This window comes from Squalius cephalus, assembly GCF_949319135.1.
Source record: "Squalius cephalus genome assembly, chromosome: 8".
In the NCBI taxonomy this organism is placed as follows: Eukaryota; Metazoa; Chordata; class Actinopteri; order Cypriniformes; family Leuciscidae; genus Squalius; species Squalius cephalus.
The window spans coordinates 29,305,003-29,328,720 of NC_137129.1; the positions used below are offsets into that span (position 1 = coordinate 29,305,003).

General features: G+C 43.6%; 2 protein-coding genes across 4 annotated transcripts in view; one reads left to right on the top strand and one right to left on the bottom strand.

The window, feature by feature from the left end:
• Nucleotides 1-23,718, top strand: part of LOC307162534 (oxysterol-binding protein-related protein 7-like) — a 272,901-nt gene that overhangs the window by 247,155 nt on the left and 2,028 nt on the right. For all 3 annotated transcript variants that reach the window (XM_079877912.1, XM_079877913.1, XM_079877914.1), the window contains 2 exons: nt 21,757-21,907; nt 22,099-22,225. In XM_079877912.1, coding sequence (XP_079734038.1) covers nt 21,757-21,907; nt 22,099-22,225 — 278 coding nt within the window. The remainder of the gene's footprint in view (nt 1-21,756; nt 21,908-22,098; nt 22,226-23,718) is intronic.
• On the bottom strand, nt 13,474-17,757 carry LOC307162539 (uncharacterized protein). The gene is made up of 2 exons (XM_079877927.1): nt 16,623-17,757; nt 13,474-13,576 (listed from the first exon to the last, which is right to left on the bottom strand). Exons 1-2 carry the CDS (start codon nt 17,671-17,673, stop codon nt 13,563-13,565), a joined length of 1,065 nt encoding a protein of 354 aa, XP_079734053.1. The 5' UTR covers nt 17,674-17,757; the 3' UTR covers nt 13,474-13,562.

Below are 23,718 nucleotides of genomic sequence, written 5' to 3' on the forward strand. Positions count from 1 at the left end.
AACAGCAGCGAGTCTTTGACGGGAAAAGCTGTTCATCAACGGTGATATGTAGACCAGGGTTGTAGGACGTGATGCAATTGGTGACAAATGATCCCCACACACTGGAAATTGCAGCAAACTTATCAGTCTTTGCTCGATCACTCCGGGTGGACCTGTCATCAAAGCGTAGGTGTCGCATGATGTCTTGGAAGCGGTTTCGCGGCATTGTTCCAATGATATGTGGGTTTCCCAGGTTTGCTGACCAGCAGTCACGTAGTGATGGAACCTTGGTAAGCCCCCGCAAGATGACAATTGCAATAAATGCCATTAGTTCAGGGAGGGCCATGAACCAATGAACATGCTCCGTTTCCTGTGCATGTTGAATAGTCCATTCTTGAATGCTATGAAGCATGTCAAGAGTGATGAAACACAGGAAGCTCTGAAGGCGACTCGAGATACTTTTCCTGGCCTTAGCCGTTGGCTCTCCATCTGCAGCGTACGCTTTTATTGGGGTGAAAGGGAGACGCGTCCCCACCTGTTCTTCACGCCACACTGTGCCATCTTTCGCTGTCTCTGTCAGGTCAGTCCCCAAACGGGCTCTCTTTTTTGGTTGAGGAGCAGTCTCCTCATCTGCAGTGTGAACAAATTCAAATTGTGAGCAATGGAAAAGTCAAATGATATCACAAATGCATGCATAGATACTAATAATAATTCCAGTATCTCCTTCTCTGTATCGGAATAATGTCTGAAATATCTTCCTAAATAAAAAGATACAACTAAAGCAAGGAAACAACTAATAATGTTTTGCACTTCAGATGGCAGTGAATGTCTGCTAAGTAGTACAAACAAAAAAGTGGACAATACAAAAAAGGCAGAGTAAATATTTATGTCACTCCACTCTGCTTTTTTGGTGTTTTCCACTTACTGGTTTGAAATGAAATAGGAAATAATATGAAATGAAACTTAACCTGAAGACAGATCAGACAGCTCTGAGTCCGAATCCGGCTGAAGTTCTATGTCTTCTCCATCTGAGTCACAAGGGTTTACTTCACTCAGGATCATTTCCAAGGCCTGCTGAGTGGTGAGTCTTGTCTGCATTTTCTTTTCTTGGAGAGGAGGTTCGTACACCACAGAATTCTTGAGGGCACTGAAGTAGTAGGCTATGTGCAGTGAGATTTTATCCATCTCAGCACAAAAGGAATTACCTCTCATTAGATGTGCTAATTCATACCTGTTTACACCTGGGCAAGACCCTACATGCCAATGTGAGACATGGTCAATCAAGTTCTCTGCTTTTAGCAGCCCTCCCTCCCCCACACATACAAACAAGCCACCAGCAACCATTCACACACACACCCCCAACCCCCCTGCAGATTGCTCAGGTAATGACCACATTTACACATGAATTGATGCTAATGATAGCCAAAAGACTAACCAGTTAGCATCCACTTGGCTAAAGGAGGGTTACAAATCTCTGGGACTTCTAGTGTTAAGGTGGTGCGTGTGTCCTTACAAAAGTTTAGTCAACATGCTGATGAAAATTCTCATTACTATAAGAATTATTCTCTAGCTACGCAGTTTACAGGTAATTAAATTTAGATTTAATTGCAACAGCACTCAGCAAGGACTACTCCTAAACTAGTGGCGGTGAAATTCAGCTGGGAAGAATTGAAAATAAGGAAAGAGAAAGTGAAAAATCAGAACCCTAACTGGGGTTAAAGGAAAAGTATTTTAGATCGCTTTGCACTGTGCACAGCACAAGCTGTAGTTAAAGGCTTCAAGTAAATGATGCTAAACGCTAACTGTAGAAGTTATTTAGCTTAGCCTAAGCTGAATGGACGCTAGGTTAGGTTAGCTTAGTTATCTAGACTGGTTTGTTTCCAATATGACGTCACGAGTTTGCACTTCCTGTGACAAGTCTTTGTCATGGGAACCAGTGTATGTCAGAGCAATTCAACAGTCTATGAAGAATGTCTGCACATTTTAAATGAGTTATACATGTTTAAATGAGTTAAAATGTGGCGCCTATACTTTGAGTCTTCTAAAAACTTGATGTAAAATTAATTTTGAATAAAAATAAAATTTGAATTCAGTAAAATGCAAATGTGGTTTGCCGTTTGCCAATTTTACTCAGGTAACTCTTTCCTTTAAACAACTTATTCTACTTGTTTAAAAGGTAAGGAAATAGATTTGCTGTAAGTCGAAGCTTGTCTAAGCATACAAGGTTACGTCCATCTCATGCATAAATATTGACTTTTCAGCGAATGAAACTATTTTGATCAGGTAGCTCTGCTGAACTTACCGATACCAGTTAAAAAAATCTAAGACTTTTTCACTTTTAGTAGAGATGTCAATTCCAGCTATCGTTTTATCTGCATTTAAACAAGCCAGCAACCAGTGATCAAAATGCGTATTGCATGTTGTGTCCTATTTGGATCGGAATGATCAAATGCACACTTTTAGGATAACAGTAGTTTAAGCGAAGGTGTGCTGGGTCATGTTAGTTTACGCAGCTCAGGTGGTTTGCTTACTATCTGGCGTCAGGGTGATGCATGCCCTATTTAAAGTTAGTTTTTCATGTGACAAGTCATTGTCATGGAAACTAATATGCAGCAGTGCCAATTTCACCCAGAAGGTGGCAAATGTCTGTATGGTTCAAAAGCAGTGCATAGTCTGTTGGCACGTGAGGCTTACACATGCATTCAAGATTTTCTTTAAATTAGTAAAATTCTAATTTTACTAATGCAGCTTCATGCTTCTTTTTGTGAGCACACATTTTCATCTACTTAACCCCCTGGGGTCGGCGGTATCGCCGGCGATACCAGCTCGCTTTTTTTTATCAGTGTAAAAGAGACTCATAAATACTCTGTTGACTTTGATTTTCCATTTGACTTCTTCTTTTGCTCTCAACGAAGGCGGTCGCACTTTCTTATCCTCCTCTCCCTTATCTACCCTGCTTTGCTCCTCTCGTCTCGTATAGTCTACTTGTACTTTGAGAGACTCTCTCCGCACTGCTCTCCAAATTAAGAAATTATGGATTTGATCAACTGGTCTCTCAACGCAATTGACACCATCTTCTCGACGAGAAGCTTGGGTTCGGGGGAACCTGACTGCCCTGCCGGAACGTTCTCAGCTGGCTACACGATGGACGCGTGGGAGAGGTGGCGGGTCGTGTGTCTGGCGGCTCTTTCCGTGGAGGACATTGAAGATATCTACCTATTCGGAACCATGATAACAGGTTTTCTGCTGTTTGGATTAGGCATTGCCCTGGTTTATCGAGGAATTAAGAAGACGGTGACAGCTGTCCAAAACCCAATAAGGCTGCCCGTCATGATTGAAGCAGTGGGCAGAGCTGTCAGCACTCAGACTGTGACTTTGGTGACTATGAACCAAAATATGGATAACATCTTGGAGAAGCTGACAGCTTTGCAAAGGCAAATGGATCGAGACCAAAATGGACCAGGAGCTGTGTAAATTGGAATGCAGCTACTCGTCCCAAGACCAAACAACCCCAATCTTATCTGCTTTCGGCCCCCCTCAACCAGCACTGGCCTTGGCGAGGCCGCTGCTGCAACAACAACTCCCCCTGGTGAGAGCACTGCAGTGAGACGCTCTTGCGTTCCTTCCCCCACTCCACACTGACACCTGCTGATTGTTGACTCTGTCTGGGACCTGATCAAGGCTGTCTCCATAGCAATTGCTGTGTTTCGCAATGACATCCTGCGGACTGAGGCTAGATTAGGATGCCAGACGCAGCGGCTCTCCAGGCCTACACATACACGCACTACATATATACAGATATGCAATCACCACCCCATACCCCCATCCCTCGCCTTCGACGCTACATACCACCAGTCTGGCAGGCGGGTCCGACCAGCGCCGAAGAATGGCTGCAGGAACCGGATGGCTGCTTGCTTGTGCTGGGTTACCTCCATCCCCCACTACCCTCCCCTGTTGCAAGTCTTGTGTGTTCCTGTTGTGTACTGATTATGTGCAAATGTTGCTGAGGTGTTTTTTACTGTTCCCAAACTGGACTCCTTACAGGAGCGTAGTCTGGGGGTGGCCTTTTTTTCTCCTCACCTCTCCTCATGTTTATGCTGTATTCTTTCCTAAAATGCTCTGTCTTCCTGTCCTGTCTACCCCCTTGTCATATTGTATGTATGTTTGTATGGACAGGTTGATGGCGGAATTTCGCTGGTACTTGTGACTAGTGACCAATAAAGCTATTCATTCATTCATTCATTCATTCATTCATTCATTCATAGGAGTTTCATACATCAATCGATTCTGTTAAGTGTGTATTATTTTTGTGTATACTCACAATAAAAACAAAGTGTTGTGCTTTTTACCACCTTTTTTACCAATAATAATAATGGAAAATCTACCTCAGAAGTGCGGGTATTTCGAGGAGCAAGGATCCGACTGAGCTGAGGAATACTGTAGTAAGTTTTTTTTTTTCCTTCTCAAGTGAATCGCGTTTCTGTGAATGAATGAACGGCAGAGATGTGCTGGTTACCACAGCTCACAAAAAGACAGTTTACATTTTAAACGAGTTTCTGTGTGTGAATGAATGATGTTTTAGCAAACTGTATTGCTATACTGAGATGAGTAAAAATCAACTGAAATATGTTGAAATAAAATGTAAGTATATATAATATACTATTTTTGTCAAAAATAGTCATCAACTAAGATGTTAGCTGTTCCAGTGTTGGCTATATTCAAACTAATGAATACATATGATAAAATGTAGGCCTATAATCATTTTTTTACAAAGAAAGAGTAAAGAGTTTACACTTGAAATATTGTTGAAATTGTAATTATTGTTGTAATTGTAACCTTTTTAATAAAATAGCTAAACATATTTACAAGATAGATGTAAGCAAAATCTTAAATGGTCAATATAAGTCGTCTTCTAAATATATCTTTTGTCCTTGCATTCATTCTTGTGGCTGAAGTGTCACACCTGAATGAATGGCTCATTATGCAGAGTCATTACGCATACTGGGTGGGACATTGTATTCTCAGGTATAAACCACTCCTCGTTCACACCCCCCTCGTATATTGGCTTTCCAAGCAAAACTTGTCTTATAAAACAATACATTGATTTAAATTGTGTGTGAACGATTAGGCAGGATGATTTTCACATCATTTTGAAGCCAGAACTCGAAGCGACAACATTCATTAGTCAAAAGTCTTGTGGACACATATTTAGTATGTGTTTTGTGGTCTTATTTCAGCAACTTTCATTTTTATTTTTTTCGATAACCACGCATAAATATTATTCTCTTAAAATTTCAAACATATACATGCATGTTGCTTGCATATTATGGTAGCCCTGTTTGTGCTATATAGAGTGAATTTACACCTTTGCCATTAACATGTTTATAAATAACTGAAAAAAGCACAAATGTCAGAGCATGTCAGAACGCCTCCAGGGCCCAGAAAACCCCTCAGACCCCAGAGGGTTAACAAGTTATGTTCTATGCTGACTATGAACTTTGTAGCAGAGGCATGCATTATGGTTGTGCTGTGTGCCTTCTGATCAATGGGGTGTAAGGAACCCTTTCTGACAAGGCCTTGTGTGTTAAAGGCCTTCTGCGTCAGGTCACGCATCATTGAGTGGGCATTGCGTGGAGAGGCCAGAAATGGTGACTAACTGGTTTTGGAGGAAAAGGTTGTTGGAGCTGGTGTCTTCCTCTGTCACAGGTTCGTTGCAAGCTCCAAGGTAAGCTCGTTCGGAGCCTGTGGTAGTAGCACAGGCACTTTTAGGTCTGTTTGGTGTCTGGGCAGTGCCCAGTCTGCATTCAGACTCTTAAGTCTGAGAATCCTGTTCTGATGGCTTGTTCCAGCTGCTGGTAGTGCCACAGCCAAAGCCAGAACGCGGTGCCACTCTGGGCTGGTTGTGATCCAGATCAGATACTGTCTATCTTGATGGTGCACACTCATCAAAGACTGCAGGTGAAAGTCAATGTCTCGCAGGTAAGCATGGACGTCGTGGTCTCCTGCAAGCTCTGGTGTAAATGCAGGGATCTGTCTGGCCATTCAGTTGAGGTTGAAGTTGAGTGTCACTTCACGTGTTGTTTCAGGATTTGTCTGAATCAATCCTTTTCCTTCTTCGGCTGCAGAAGCTTTCAGGAAACCGTCCGATGATGTTGTTAAGCAGAGGGATTTGTCTCCCCCCTTGGTAACTCTGTGCGTGGCTGAGGGAGGTTTCCCTGCTGATTGCAAGTTTGGCAGGATACATCTTTCTTGTGGGGTCCATTTGCAGGTGGTTGGACTGTTTCAGTTCTGTTCAGGACCCCCTTGCGTTTGTCTATGATGTTACAGCATTGCTGAGTCAGTGTTTGGACTTCAGCTCTGGCTGAACACTGATGGCTTTAGCGTCTCTCTTTGAGTTCAACCAGTTCTTTAAGTTATTTGATATTCTGAAACGCGTCCGAAAATGAACCATAACTCAGCGAATACTTCTCACACAGACACGTGAGATATGTCTTTATGAAGCTTGAAATCTCTTCTTTTAAATGAAGTAATTTATATAAAAAACAAATATTCTCAGCTTATGTAGTCCCTTTAAAAGCAAGGAGAGGTACCATTTTTTCCTTCTCCCTTCATTATCTCTAATAAGCTGAGGTCGCCCCGCCCCCGGTGCTATTCACATGGTAAATAGTTTAGGTAATCTATGCTTCGCACCCGCCCCCCGATCAATGCCTTGAAAACACGAAGTTTCATCAGATCAGATTCACTGATAGTTCATCGCGTTTAAAGAGGATGGCTTGTTTCTCCGGTAAAGACGCCCTTCAGATGATTCTGGACAGCGAGGAAGAATTCACCTTTTCCTCAGAGAAAGATTGTAACTCAGACAATGAACAGCAGCATTTTCAAGAGCGAATTGATCCCGCCGTGGACACAATTTCGGAGTAAGTTTTACTGTTATATAATTATTTTTCTGATAATATAGAACTCATGAATTTTCAGACTATATTTTGCTTACAGGTGCTGGTCATAAAATTAGAATATCATCAAAAATTTGATTTATTTCAAGAATTCAACTTAACAGGTGAAACTAATATATTATATAGACTCATTACATGCAAAGTGAGATATTTCAAGCCTTTATTTGTTATAATTTTGATGATTATGGCTTACAGCTTATGAAACCCACGAAATCAAAATCCCAGAAAATTAGAATATTACATGAAATCACACAGTAATTACACAGTAATCCCATGGTCATTGAACCAGGTTTTGGTTCTTTTGGCAGTGTGGGCAGGTGCAAATCCTGCTGGAAAATGAAGTCAGCATCTCCATAAAGCTTGTCTGCTGAAGGAAGCATGAAGTGCTCTGAAAATGTCCTGGTAGACGGCTGCGTTGAGTGGACAGCACAGTGGACCAACACCAGCCGATGACATGGCTCCCCAAACCAACACAGACTGTGGAAACTTCACACTGGACTTCAAGCATCTTGGATTGTGTGCCTCTCCATTCTTCTTCCAGACTCTGGGACCTTGGTATCCAAATGAGATGCAAAATTTGCTCTCATCAGAAAAGATGACTTTGGTCCACTGTGCTTTATTAAATCCAGAGTCAACGCAGCCGTCTACCAGGACATTTTCAGAGCACTTCATGCTGACTTCATTTTCCAGCAGGATTTGCACCTGCCCACACTGCCAAAAGAACCAAAACCTGGTTCAATGACCATGGTATTACTCTGTAATTACTGTGTGATTTCATGTAATATTCTAATTTTCTGGGATTTTGATTTTGTGGGTTTCATAAGCTGTAAGCCATAATCATCAAAATTATAACAAATAAAGGCTTGAAATATCTCACTTTGCATGTAATGAGTCTATATAATATATTAGTTTCACCTGTTAAGTTGAATTCTTGAAATAAATTAACTTTTTGATGATATTCTAATTATATGACCAGCACCTGTAGTTTTGGCTAGCTTTTGACATCTTACAGGAAAGATTGCCTTACAATATCCCTAACATTCGTTTGCTCAAGTGTAAACTTTTTCAATGTGATAGGCTATTACTCTCTAAACATATGTTTATTAAATATATTTCACTCAGTTTTGATTAGCTTATAACACTGATTATCATGCTAAAATACTGCCTTATGTTTAATGTAGCTTATTTGCGAATATCTGCTTAAGTGTAATGTGATTTAGTCTAAATATATTTCAGCCTCCGGTAAAATATGTGATAGCCTAGGCCTACTGTCTAAATACTAGACATTTTATATATATATATATATATATATATATATATATATATATATATATATATATATATATATATATATATATATTAGTGGTGGGCCGTTATCGGCGTTAACGCGAGACTCTTATCGCGCGATAAAAAAAATATCGCCGTTAATCTATTCTCCAAGTTGGGTTGGGAGCTGGCTCAAGCTACACAAGCTGATGTCTATGACACAAGCTATGATGACGCAATCTACCCGCGGCCGCGAGGAACACCCGGCTGCAACGCATCATATTCGTCGTCATCTTAAGTAAACACGGCTGAAAGTGAAAGCTGGTGTAAAAGATCCGTGCAATATCCATTATTTGGACTTGGTTCGGATTTAAGCCGTCCGACGTAGACTGTGTGGTGTAACAGTTCGGTAAGTTAACACACGACTAATCCGTTCTACCACCTCAAATTCAAAACGAAACATATCACTGAATACCAGCGCGCGCGTATTATTCCCAATATATCTTAGTGAGTGGTGTAGCACATAATCTCTTTTTATTAAAAGCGCCCGATTTTAAGAATCGTTGTTGTGTTTCTTTTTAACTGAAAAGACATCAGTTAGACAATATTCTAATTTTAAATGTGGGGTTTCATAAGCTCCAAGCCATATTAAACATTAGACCTACTTAAGTCTCTGCAGCTATAGTGTACTTAAATTTTATTTATCTGCAAAATTATGTTGTATACTTACAGTTTTGCACAATATATGTTCTCAAAACTACATACACCCTTTCAAAAAAAAAAAAAAAAAACATTTAGCAGTTATTTAGCAGGGTCTGTGTAACCTGTTCTGAAATGGTTTTATTATAATATATATCGTTATCGCAAGAGGCTGCAATGTATATCACAATATGGATTTTAGGCCATATCGCCCATCCCTAATTGATAGCCTATAGTAGTTGATAATAACATGGGCCTACCTAATGTTGCCTACGGACGGTAACAGTAACCTTTTAAAGTCTATGAGTGGAACAGCTTTCTCAAGCAGTTTGTGATGCATTGTGGAAACAGGAGATGAGCCCCTGGTCTAATGCGCCACCTGGCTTGAGAAACCCGTTCTCAAAGACTTACTTTTATAGTCATTATTCCGGTAGCACACATATTCTGAATGTCTTCGGCAGAATTCAAATGAGCCATTTTAATCTAGATTAATCTAGATTAATTTCAAAATTAATCTAGATTAATCTAGATTAAAAAAATTAATCTATGCCCACCTCTAATATATATATATATATATATATATATATATATATATATATATATATATATATAAATGTGTATATATATATATATATATAAATGTATGATTTTGGTTAGACTATGACACTGCTTATCATGCTTCAATACTGCCTTATGCACAGATGTTTGTTGGAAATGTATTGATGTGTCGTTCGCGAACGTTCCGTTCATTGCGTGCGTCACTAAATGCGTGCGGTCTATATGGCCCATAAACAGATACTCGCGGTGACGCAGTGATATTTCTCTGTCCTATGGACCATCAACAGATATATACATACATTGTGCATCCATACTGTGAGATACCTGCCTTTACTTTTGTTTATCGCTCACAATTGCTTTGTTTATAGCAGACTGATTATTTTTTTATTTTGCTCACATTTGATTTGCTTACAGCAAATTTAGAACATTTAGTTCCTCCACATAGAGGAATTACAATAAAACAGATTGAAAAACAAAACCTTTGAATCTCCTCTACTTCTTCCAGGCTGCTTCACTTGATGGCCCCATTAGCCATTGAGGGAGTGTCTGTCACACCCCTGGTCTGAATCTCATTAATATTGATAGGCCATTACCACTCCCGTGCATAAACCTCTTCTGACAAAAAAACTGTTTTACAACGTTTAAATCAATGTATTGTTTTATTTGAACGATTAGGCAGGATGATTTTCACATCATTTTGAAGCCAGAACTCGAAGCGACAACATTCATTAGTCAAAAGTCTTGTGGACACATATTTAGTATGTGTTTTGTGGTCTTATTTCAGCAACTTTCATTTTTATTTTTTTCAATAACCACGCATAAACATTATTCTCTTAAAAATTCAAACATATTCATGCATGTTGATAGCATATTATGGTAGCCCTGTTTGTGCTATATAGAGTGAATTTACACCTTTGCCATTAACATGTTTATAAATAACTGAAAAAAGCACAAATGTCAGAGCATGTCAGAACGCCTCCAGGGCCCAGAAAACCCCTCAGACCCCAGAGGGTTAAGTCGAAATAAATGAAACACAAATAAAAACCAATGTATCTGGGTTTCAATTAAAAGTGAAACCAAAAGAAAGGGGGTCGAGAGAGAGGACGGAGTAGTTTAAACTGCCTATGAGACATGCTTCGTGAAGCTCTGAAACCAGTGTGAATCATTTGTCTCAAATCAGTGATTCTGAGCATGTATCAGACTGCTAAAGTCACGGGATTTCAGTAAACGGGCTTCGTTGCGCGTCATAGCTGTTTCGAAATTATCTCGAATGTGCGCTCACGATCACAAACTAGCCAGTCCTGAAATAGTCAGAGGGTGCAGTGCAAGTATTTTACCCTATGCAGCCGCTCACTGCAGACCCATAGGTGTAATTTTTTATAATATTTGCAGCGTACAACATGCTAAGTCAGGGAATAGTCAGAAATCAGAAGGTCTTCCTAAGATGTGCCCCATGCTCCATTCAAAGTGCCTTCAGTTTGATCTATCCTGGACAAAGATTTGCGGAAACACCAGACTACACTTTTAATCTACTGGAAATAATGATTTCAGAAGAATGCAGAATAAATCAAGGTTAACATTTATTTTTGCCAGGCAGAATTAAACATCCAATAAAAAGAATTAAAAAGAATACATAATACACAACTGATCAGCATATAATAGAGACAACATTCAAAATGCAATATCAAAAATAGTTTCAAAGAGTCAGCATACCTGGCAATAGAGACACACAGCAACAGTGTGGGAAGTTCTGTTTACAGATGCTTCCTTGAGTGGTTTACCAATTCCCTTTAAATACCCAAGTGGAACAAAAGAACAATGAACATCTAGCACCCAAATATTTATTCAGCTTTTGTTGGACCCTTTCTCGTGCTCCAAGTGACGCCTGAGTTTGGGGGATAAAGACAAATGTTATCAACAATCTTTATTGGGGCATCTCCCACATCAGAAGAACAGGCATTGTTTTCTTTTTTCTGACTGTTCTACTGCTGCGGGAATGAAACTTCTTTACCATTCGCACCAAAAGTATTTATTTTGACCTCTCATAAAACAACTGGAGACAGTAGGTGTGTGTGTTTTGCATGACTGAATGAGACCTGGAGGGGAGAAGATAGTGTGAGGAGTCAGTAACTCAGCATGGGGGGAAGATACTAGATTGGAGAAGTTGTGTTGTGCTCTCTGTCCCATAGATCTCTTCTTCAGATTAGTGAGTTTTATTGTTTTATTGCAGGTTAGAATTCTTGAATTCAGTCTTAGTAAAAGTCCATCCTTACAATATCGTGCCTTGAAAGACACCTCATATTAAACGGTATTAGATAGTTTGTGCATTGCCATTACTTGCTTACACCTTTGATCAAACCTTTGCGATTGGTTTGTGAAAGGTGTTTCATTGAGTTGAGTTTTCTTTACACTTACACTGTTCTGACCAGCAGGGGTCGCCAGCGAGGGCGCTTCAAAACAAAGAATAATTTGTGACGCAATTGACTCCTTTGATTCAAAGCCTCGAGGAGCTTTGACTCTTGTTACTCGTGTTCAAATCACTATCTCTTTGTTTCAAGGGCCAAGGCCCAAAGTCTATAGTCTTTGGTTTAAAGGTTACACTTTACGCTCACATGTGTCTAAGTTTAGCCGGCGCTAAAAGCTATCCGTCGAGGTAAAGGGCTTTAACTTGTATGTGTGAAGGGTTGCTAGGGAGCAAGCTTTACTCAAGGGTCTGTGAGGTTTTGTGCTGTTATCAGATTCTCAGAAGTGCCTGCTCGCACTTTCCGGTGTCATGTGTTGCTAAGAGACCCATGCCAACCAACAACAGAAATCGAATGGAGCAGCGATCGGGTTGTGAATGAAGGTTTGCATTGAGAACTCCAGTTTAAACTCATGAAGTTGCATGCAAGTGATGTGACTCTTTCACAAATCAAAACAGCACAGTCCCTTTACAGACAATGGCAAATTACTAGTTAGCTAGGCTACAATTTATACCACTAATTCGACGTGATTGTTTCATATGAGCGGTTCAGCGGTTTAATATGAATACAATGACGTAACGAATAATAAGGCCTTAATCGGTGACTGAGGAGCATTGCTCAATCACCTTCAAAAATGCTGAAAATGGGGATTCATTCGCCCAATGATCAGATTAATTTGTTCTGGTACCATTTATACGTTCCGCTAATCTGAGATTTCTTCGTCAGAGAAGGCTTACGCTTGATTTACAACTGAAATTAGGATTGCTTCGCTAATATCAGGACTTTCTTATCGTACGGTTTAAAGTTCTGGTACCATTTATACGCGCGGTTAATCTGAGATTTCTTTGTCAGAGAAGGCTTGCGCTCAATATCAGGAGTTTCTTATCCTACGATTTAAACATGCATTATATCATTGAGAAACTTTCTGCCGTTCGTAGGAAGGCATATTCAAGCTATAGTTTTGCTGATTTTATCAGAAACATGTACGTGCATGTATACAATGTTAATAAAAAGTTATGGAACAACATATGATTGATTACTGTCTGCTTGCATACAATGTTTAATACGATGCCCGCATTCTCCACCATTCTGTAACAATATTAGCTCAAAGGGGAAATATTAATAATAACTCATAATTTCCAATTATGATTAATTATTAATATTTGGGTCAGTTAATTAGATTCACTTTGAGGTAAGCTAAATTAATTTTACAATCAATTAATCAGTTCCAACGAACTCTTTGATTATTCATTTATTCTAAGAAAAGTGTATCTTTCATGGTCACAGAAAAATAATAATTTCTTAGCATGTACAGAACTTAGAGCATGTAACATGATACTTTGTTGCAAGCAGGCTCAGAAACCAAATACATAATTGTGCACAAGTTTTATTAACTAAATCACAAACATAACTAAACTAAACAAACATACATACATTCATACATACTGTCACGGGGTGAAGAATCACTCGACAAGGCAGGCTTAGTGAAAAGGCCCCGGAGGGTGGATTTTATTTACAGTGAACAAATTAAAGGTGATGAAAGTCGGTGAGCCGGTGTGTGATGGCTGGTGCTCCAAGTGCTCTACAGTGTTCAGTCCAAACGAAAGTGGGTGTCCAAACGTGCTCCAAAGTGGTGGGCTGTCGGTCACTCGCTGCTTTCTGGGGAGAACAGAGAGAAAGGTTAGACCAGCGATTCATTCAGCTCGAGACCAGAGTCTGCCTGTCTGCTCAGTGTGTGCCGCTTTTGTGGCTGTGGGCTGATGAGGTGCAGCTGTGACCGATCAGCCCGCGGTAAGGACGTGCAGGTGTTTCGTGTCTGTTGCCAGGGCGACGCTGACTCCTCTGAGGACGCTCGTCACATTCCCCCCCCTAAGCGTCGTTCTGGTCCTGTGAACATACAGAGACAGTAGGGGTGAAATAAGGGGAGGGTGGGGAATGACCCCTAACAGACCTGCATAAGCTGTCCAGATTCGTGAGAGGCCATCAGCGTTCGCGTTGGCGGCCCCGGCCCGATGTCGTACCTCAAAGTGGAAGTCCTGGAGTGCTAGGAACCAGCGAGTCACCCTGGCGTTGGTGTCCTTGGCGCGGGCCATCCATTGAAGAGGCGCATGGTCTGTGACCAGGGTGAACTTGCGGCCTAGGAGGTAGTACCGGAGCTCCAGGACTGCCCACTTGATGGCCAGGGCCTCCCTCTCGACGGCGGCGTACCTCCTCTCGGCCGGGGACAGCTTCCTGCTGATATAGATGATCGGATGCTCCTCACCTTCCTGGATTTGGGACAGGATGGCTCCCAGTCCTGTGTCGGAGGCATCCGTCTGCAGCAGGAAGGGGCAGCCAAAGTCTGGAGCGCGGAGTACCGGTGAGGACGGCAGTGCTGCTTTGACCCGGGCGAAGGCCTCCTCGACGGCTGGGGTCCAGCATACTTTCTCCGGCTGCCCCTTCCTGGTCAGGTCTGTCAGGGGGGCGGCTAAAGAGGAGAAGTTGGGGATAAAACACCGGTAATACCCTGCCAACCCCAAGAAGGCTCGTACCTGGGTCTTTGTCTGGGGTCTCGGGGCGGAGTGGATGGCCTCTACCTTCTTCTCCTGGGGTTGTATGAGGCCTCGTCCGACTCGGAATCCCAGGTACTTGGCCTCGGAGAGAGCTAGATGACACTTGCGGGGGTTGGCAGTGAGTCCAGCCCGCCGGAGCTCCGAAAGCACCCTCCGCAGACGTTCCAGATGTTCCTCCCATGCCTCGGAGTGGATCACGACATCGTCGATGTAGGCGGCTGCGTAGGCCTGGTGGGGCCGTAGGATGATGTCCATCATTCGCTGGAAAGTCGCGGGGGCCCCGTGCAGGCCGAAGGGAAGGGTCCGGTACTGCCAGTGGCCACTGGGGGTCGAGAAAGCAGTCTTAGGTTTAGCAGCTTCGGAGAGTGGTACCTGCCAATAACCTTTGGTGAGGTCTAAGGTGCTGATATACCGGGCCCTTCCCAAACGGTCCAGCAGCTCGTCGACCCGAGGCATGGGGTACCCGTCGAATTCGGAGACTTCGTTCAGGCGGCGGAAGTCGTTACAAAAGCGGAGGGTGCCATCCGGCTTTGGGACCATCACAATGGGGCTGGACCACGGGCTCCGGGATGGTTCAATTACCCCCAACTTCAGCATTTTTTGGATTTCCTCCTCAATAGCCTGCCGACGAGCCTCCGGGACACGGTAGGGCCGTTGCCTGACGACGACTCCTGGGGGTGTCCTGACGTCATGCTGGACCACATTGGTCTGCCCGGGCTGGGATGAGAACACATCCTGGAACTGACTGACCAGGTGTTGCAGCTCTGCCTTCTGGGCAGCCGAAAGATGGGGGTTGACGTCCACAACCACGGGATCGGTGAGACTTAGGGCCGCCACTTGGTCCCGGGTCCCCACCCACTTCTTTAGGAGGTTTATATGGTAGAGTTGCTCTGTCTGGCGTCGTCCAGGTTGTCTCAGGCGGTATATGACTGGTCCAATCCTTTCCACCACCGTGTATGGTCCTTTCCAGGAGGCCAGGAACTTGCAGGCAGAGCTGGGGACCAGGACCATGACGCGGTCTCTCGGCTGGAACTCCCGTGGTTGGGCTGCCCGGTCATAATGGCGTTGCTGCGCTTGTTGGGCTTTGCTGAGGTGTTCCCGGACTAATGGCATCACTCGATCGATCCGTTCTCTCATTTGTCGAACATGTTCGATGATGGTGCGATGAGGGGCAGGCTGCTGCTCCCAAGCTTCCCTGGCGATGTCGAGGAGCCCACGTGGTTGGCGGCCGAACAGGAGCTCAAAGGGGGTAAAGCCAGTTGAGGCCTGGGGTACTTTGCGGATCCCGAAGAGTACGTAGGGAATCATGAGGTCCCAATCCCGCTTATCCTCCGCCGCCACGCGTCTCAGCATCTGCTTGAGGGTCTGGTTGAACCTCTCCACGAGCCCGTCCGTCTGAGGCTGGTAAACCGTGGTCCTCAACTGCTTCACCCGCAGCAGCCTGCAGAGATCTGCCATTAGCCGGGACATGAACGGTGTTCCCTGGTCAGTCAGTATCTCCGAGGGGATGCCGACTCGGCTGGCCAGCAGAAACAGCTCCTGGGCGATGGACTTCGCGGTGGCCTTGCGTAGGGGAACTGCTTCTGGGTACCGGGTGGCGTAGTCGACGATTACCAGGATGTGTTCGTGTCCACGGGCAGACTTTGGCAACGGCCCCACTATGTCCATTCCAATCCGCTCGAAGGGCACCTCGATGATGGGCAGCGGGATGAGCGGGCTGGGGGGAGGAGTCCTGGGCGACGTGACCTGGCAGGTCGGGCAGGCTTGGCAGAACCGCTTTACTTCGGCCTCCAGGCCCGGCCAGAGGAAACGGTCGCGGATGCGCTGGGTGGTGTTGGCTGCCCCGAGGTGACCTGCCATGGGATGGGAATGGGCCAGCTCCAGGATAGTTTCGGTCTTGGCCCGGGGTACAACCAGTAATTTCTTCTCCTCCCCCCTCCGCTGTGCGACACAGTATAGCAGGCCATTCTCAACGACAAAATGCGGGAGAGGATGGGGCCGTGGGAGGACGTCTTTTCCGTCGACGACCCGCACCTGGGACCAACAGTGCTTCAATCGATCGTCCTCCCGTTGTTCCTTGGCGAACGAGCCCCCTCCTGCAGCCTGTTGGTAAACATCAAAGAAAGGATTAGTAGACTGGGAGGGGGACTCACCATCTCTCCCGCTGTCGGAGGCAAGTAGGGCTGGTCTGCGGCGGGGTCCACGCGGCCGTCTCCGTCTTCGACGGTTCCCCTCTGGGCTGGCAGGCTGAGTAGCGGCGGTGAGAAGTCTGTCGAAGCCCGGCCAGTCTCTCCCAAGCAGTACGGCCACCGGCAGGTCCTTCACCAAGCCAGCCTCCACCGGCCAGGTGCCTTGGGGTGACGATATGGTGACTCTACGGGCCGGTACTTGGCGAGTGTCTCCGTGCACACAGGTAATCGGCAGAAAGCTCTTTTCGCTGCTTCGGGGGGCACACAACCGCGACTGGATGAGGGTGACCGCACTGCCTGAGTCTAGCAGGGCCCGGAAACGTTTCCCCTCCACGACCACGTCCGCGTCAGGGGCTCCCGATGGTACACGCTGGTGGACGATGCAGCCTGCCAGCCACGCGCGCGGAGGTGTTAGGGGTTCAGCGCTGGGCATGGGCTCGTCTTGCGGCGGGGGAACCGTCGGCCTGCTAACTGGTCGCGAGGTGCCTTCGAGCGGGCGCCGCTCCTGGACCACCCTCCGGGGAAACGGCAGCACTCGATCCCCAGCCTCACGGTGATGGATGGCATCCGCCAGCTCGATCGCCTGCACAAGTTCCAGGGTGTTGGTAGGGTTTTTCATGCCAACCGCTTGCCGAATTGGACTGGGTAGAGCGCGGAGGAGGCGATCGACCACCACTCGTTCCGCTACCTGAGCTGCAGTGGGGTTCCCTTCCAACAGCCAATGATGAGCGATGCGGCTGAGTTCGGCGGCTTGAGCACGGGCTGGCACGCGGGACTTGAACTCCCATTCGTGAAACTGTTGGGTGGCGCAGATGGATGAGAGGCCGAGCCTCGGCAGGATTTCACGCTTGACTTCGTTATAATCTTCGGCGATCGCACGGGGAAGTGAAAAATAAGCCCGTTGGGCTTCTCCTGTGAGAAGAGGTGCCAACGCCGCGTGCCCAATCGTCCTCGGGCCATGCCTCACATCGGGCGGTGGTTTCAAAGACCTGCAGGAAAGCTTCCACATCATCATCAGCAGTCATCTTCGGCAGCAGGCGGGTTGCTTGGGCACGAGGATCAGGTGGCGGAACGCACTGGGCAGCGGTGGCACGGATGGCGGTCAGTTCTTCCTCCGTCCTGCTCTGGCGAGTGGCGAGATGTTCTACAATTTGTTGCTGGCGGATGCTCACCTCCGCGAGGCGTTGTAAAACCTCCTCCATTATGGGGAACGAGCGCGCCGCTTTCCGTCTCCTGTAGTGCACAAAAAGAAAAAGGAGAAAATTAGGGGTTGGGGCGGTGAACTTGCCGGTGATTCTTCACGCACTTGCCCGCATTCTCCACCACTGTCACGGGGTGAAGAATCACTCGACAAGGTAGGCTTAGTGAAAAGGCCCCGGAGGGTGGATTTTATTTACAGTGAACAAATTAAAGGTGATGAAAGTCGGTGAGCCGGTGTGTGATGGCTGGTGCTCCAAGTGCTCTACAGTGTTCAGTCCAAACGAAAGTGGGTGTCCAAACGTGCTCCAAAGTGGTGGGCTGTCGGTCACTCGCTGCTTTCTGGGGAGAACAGAGAGAAAGGTTAGACCAGCGATTCATTCAGCTCGAGACCAGAGTCTGCCTGTCTGCTCAGCGTGTGCCGCTTTTGTGGCTGTGGGCTGATGAGGTGCAGCTGTGACCGATCAGCCCGCGGTAAGGACGTGCAGGTGTTTCGTGTCTGTTGCCAGGGCGACGCTGACTCCTCTGAGGACGCTCGTCACAATACATACATACATACATACATACATGGATAGGTAAAATGGTGAGTGTTATGGAACCGGAAGCAGGAAATAGAACTATGGAAAAGATCTATTTAACTATGAAAAGAACCATCAGCTTATCATTTTCAGAGCACCTCATTAAATTGATACTTGCATGGATACAATTTTTGAAGTGGTTGAAAATTGAGTTCGTTGATGGGTCCGTGAGTGTCAAAAGTCACTGTACAAGTTGCAGTCATTTTCTTCTCTGCTGGGTGGAGAAGATATGATGAACTTGCATGGTGGTTTCGAGCACATGGCTGTTGTGAGTCGAAGCCTGCTGCCCTGGCCTGTTGAGGGCACGCTGGATGGCACGGCATCCTGAAGTGCAGAGAAGGCCAGGAGTTGATTGGATTGAAGACCAGGCAGTCTGATTCCCTTTGGAAGTATGAAAGCATGGCAGACGGGGCTCAGGTCTGCTGGGGCCCTTGTGGGCCCCCACTATCAACGTGAAGGACAGTTGAGGCCAGCAGCTAAGAGGGTGGGAGGCTAGCGAAGATGGCTTTTAAAGCTTGACGAGGGACACACCTTGAAGGCCTGGCTCAACCAATGAGAAGGGAAAATTTCTGACTGGGAGTTTCTTCTGTGGAGAAGGTTTATGAGTCCTTGTTTTAAGCATGCCCATTTGCAATGGCACACTGGATTGGAGTCTGATGACAAAACTAAGAAAGATTCTTGTAATACTCATATGTTGCACAGCTATCGGCATATGTACACGATTTCAATCTTCAAAGTACCAATTTATAGAGACCAAACATGCCACACATATGATTTTAGTTGACCATAGTATGCAAAGTCTGAAATATTAACCCAATAGAGTTTACAAGAATACAAAAACCAAACACATAAAAGGAAAATCATGAGGTGGGGAAATTAGATACGTTTACACATTTATCAGGTGGTTATATATTGAATATATAGGATTAACAGGGTTCATTTCTCCTCCTCTGCAAGAATTTAAGGGAGATTCACAGCTCTCTGGACATTCCTTTGGATCGTAAAACTCTTATCAGTCTCAGTGTGTCCTGTAACAAGACACCGTGTCCTGACAGTGTGTTAGCTTAATTTGGGATGTTAGTTTTTGGGGGAAGTTTCACAGGCCTCGGTTGGGAGAGTGAGTTTGCTGATTATTCATTAAATAAATGAATAATTTGTGTGTGTCTCATTGGTCCAGACGCTACAGTCCCGTGAACACTCAGTGTTAATTGTTTGTTCATTCTAAGAAATGTACATTTCCGGGGTATGGGAAATGTCTTTTTCTTACTTTACAGTACTACTAAGACCAAGTAATCAAAATCTGCATGATTATGGACTCCAGTATATATGAGCTTGAAATACGGACAACTTTACGTGTGACATGAAAAAGACTTTTATTAACTAGACTAAACACTTAAACTACTCTAACATACATGCATGCATACAGTTTACCAAGGAAAAGAAAGCTGAAGCAGAATACAGGAAAGCAAGAAATTCTAGCATTATTTGAAATTCTGCAGATCAACAGTAAGGTAAGAATACTTAATGTTTCAAATAATGAGACTAAGTTTGATACTTTCATGTCTCGCCCATTTGAGTTAAACTGTCCTAATGCAATTTGTTGAGGCTCCAATTGATCTTTGCTGATGTTGTCTTGATGAGAGCGAGTCAGAGGATCTTTGGTGAATGGAAAGACAAGGCCGCAGCCTGGCACAAGCTTGGTGGTCCTTAGAAAACTTCTAGTTCAGCATTATCTTCACATCAGGATTTCAGAAAGGGACTAAGAGGCGTGATCTTGTGATCAGTGATTTTTAAAGCGTGAAGATGTCACACCCTCTGGAGGTGTGTGAGCCAATAAGAAGTTGTTCCCTCTGGAGGGAATTTCTTTACAACCTTTTGTTCAAACAGGCCTTTGAACATGTAATTTGATTGCGTGTTTAAAAAAAGAATCTTAAAGATTCTTATAATACACAAAGTTAGCAAAAATGTAATGTAAATTAACAAATGGGGAACGAAGATTGGAGTTTATAGAGACTAAACATGGTACACATATGATTTTGGTTAACCAGTGTATGCAAGTCTGAAACATTCATCCAAAAGAGTTTAAAAGAGAGAATGAATACATAGGCCAAACCACATAAAAAGAAAATCATGAGATGGGAAAATTAGATACATGTGCATACATTTCTCAAGTGGATATATATATAGAATATATAGGATTAAAAGGGTTTATTTCTCCTCAGCAAGAATTAAGTGAGTCACAACTCTCTGCAAATTCCTTTTGGGGTCATAAAAAGTCTTATCAGTATTAATGTGTTCTGTAACAGGACACCGGGTTCTGCCAGTGTGTTAGCTTCATTTGGGATGTTAGTTTTGGGGGAAGTTTCATAGGCATTTGTTGGGAGAGTGAGTTTGCTGGATTATTCATTAAATAAAATGAATAATTTGTGCGTGCCTCAATGGTCCAGATGCTACATGTGTGACAGTTTGCCGGCTCTGAGCGTGCATTCGCAGCATCTCTTCTTTGAAATCTTTATCGGGTAAACCAGTGTTTAAATCAGTGTCTGAATCAGCCATTCTTGCTGGCTGTTCAGTTATCTTCGCACATAAACCAAAAGTTAATATTTCTTGGTCGTAATTTAGGCCTAATTTACGTGTAAACTCAAGGGTTTCTAACGGAACATTCATATGCTTGTTCGTTCATTTTACCACAACACTTCAGCTGATAACCACATTGCTTTAAAGACACATAGCTATACCTTCGCGCTATCATAGCTGCATTTCCCATGTTGCCATCTTGGATGCCTCTTCGACTGGCAAATCTTCAGTCCTTGAGACAGTCTGGAGCTTCCTCTTGAGTCATGATCAATCAACACTCTGGCTCGTCAATGGTAAAGCTTCTCCTAAAATTTATTTCAACAAAAAGAAAAACGTGCAAAACTGGCAAAATAAACTTGAAAGACAAAGTCCATGAGATCGTTAGTTCTTTTCAGTGTGCAAGCAGTCAATGATTGTTTCTGCTTGCTCCCCACCGTCAAATTGGTCTGTACTGCTTCATTAACTTATAGTGCACCTGTGCATCGGTACCATTTGGAGCACAAACTCATATCAACATAAATAATTGTTAAATAAAAATACATTCGAATAAAGAAATAAAATTTAAGGAAAGTTAAATATAATATTTAAATTAGATTTAGACACCATAAACAAATAAATATACACTCCTACAGGCACTGTAAAACCAATAAACATTCTGTGTACAATTAAGACCAGATTGCCAGTTTCAAGTAAAATTGTCAGACATGTGTATATAATAACCCTAATATTATTTCTTGTTTGTCCAGTCACGTTATTGGGGTGAAGATAGCGGCAAGAATGAAGTACAGGGCACTGTTCTCGACCGTGCTGGCAGAGTGCTACACCGCTTCGGGGGATCATGGCATGAAGGCATTTTCTGTGATACCTTTCCCAACCCACAATGCATCTGGAAGCCCAGTGAGTGACCATGCATGGCCATGCAGGTCATGACATACATTTTACAGAATGAATTGCAATCTAGTTTTATTAGAACCTGATTAACTTTTAACTTTTAGTTCTGCTGTAAAATATTTGTTTTAACATGTCAAACTGCACACATTATATTGTTTAGTTGGATGTTAAGAGATTGTCTATATCATAATTCACAGATCCTCAACCAGATGATTACTTTGACTACTTTGGCTTCTCCCAGTATGCCAGAGAGCTCAATGAACTGACCCCTGATATAAAGGATAAATTGCCTCCAACAGACTCTCGCTTCCGTCCAGACCAAAGGTTTGTGGTCTGTAATTAGAGAGAAAACAATCTTTTTGACCTTTTGAACTGTAATTTATACTATACATATGGCCAAAACAAAACCCATTGATTCTGCTTTAGTTTCACAGGTTTTCTACAAAAAATACTAATGTTTTAAACAGGCAGGGAGAAGAGAGGACAATACAGGACAATGAACCAAGGGAACTGAGGGCATTATATACACACAATGAGTAACTAAAGTTACAAGTGAACATAATCAGTAACCGTGGAAACAACCAAAATACAAGAACAAAAGAAAATGGAAACTAAGACTAAGGGAAACACGAGCATAGCATAGTAGCGAGCATAGGTAGTTCCCAATCAGAAGGCTGCATCCTAGTAATGCAGAGTTCACACAGCACGATTTTAGCCCTGATTTTCACTCGCCAACAGATTTTGCGGAATCGCCAACAGATGCCCGAAATAGCTCGTTCATGCGAATGACAATCACGCAATGTGCATTATGAAAGACACGATCTGAGAGAATCAATGATGCGTCGCCAACCCCAATGAGATATTTGGCATGCTAAATATCTGGACCTGTCTGCGAAAATCCTTCTGCCTGGAAATTACATCAGCGATGACCTACAATCAATGCGAGAGCAAGATAACAGGCAGCGGGAAGTTCGGGGAGGAGTTATAGACCTAAATATCAGCAAACATGGCTTCAGTTCCCTAAAAGGCTCCTTCATGGTTTATTTGGATCCAAGAAATGGAAGAAAGTTTTGTCGAACTTTGGCAGGAGCACCAATGTCTATTTGATTTTTCCATTTCATTCCAAATGTTTCTATTCCAGTCTCGTAATCTTGCACAATCTTGATAAACTTTTTCTGAATATTTTAAGGCAAGTTTAGAGATGGCTATAAAATGTATTTATACAGATGTGTCTCAAAAAATATCATGGAAAAGTGCAATATATTTCATCAGTTATTTAAGAAAGTGAAAATGTAATGTATTCTAGACTAATAACATGTAAAACTAAAATGTTTCAAACCTTTTTTTTATGTTAATGTTGATAATTTCGGCCTAAAGCTCAAACAAATAAAAAAAAACCTCTCAAAATATTAGAATATTTAATTTCAAACTTGATAAAATTACCATTCATATAGTATAAATACCGGGTATCTCTCGGTCTAGTTTAGTACTCTCCACCACAATCATAGGGAAGTCTGCCGACTTGACAATTGTCCAGAAGACGATCACTGACACCCTCAGGGATGACTGAAGCCTTGAGAAGATTGTCAAGTGAAACCGATTCAGGAACTTGGGAGAGCTTCATAAGGAGTGACCTTTTAATAGTTTTTTATAATATCGGTATTTATTATGCCGCATTTATAATGCCATTTCTTTGTTTAATACTTGGCTATGCTATTTGTACATTTATCTATCTCTGTCTCTGTCTTTCTATCTTTGTCCTGTCTCTACTGTTGCAAACCGTTATTTCCCCATTGTGGGACAAATAAAGGTTTATC

What these genes read in the sequence shown, in the direction of transcription:
- LOC307162539 (XM_079877927.1), bottom strand. Translation starts at nt 17,673, where the DNA reads ATGATGATGTGGAAGCTTTCCTGCAGGTCTTTGAAACCACCGCCCGAT.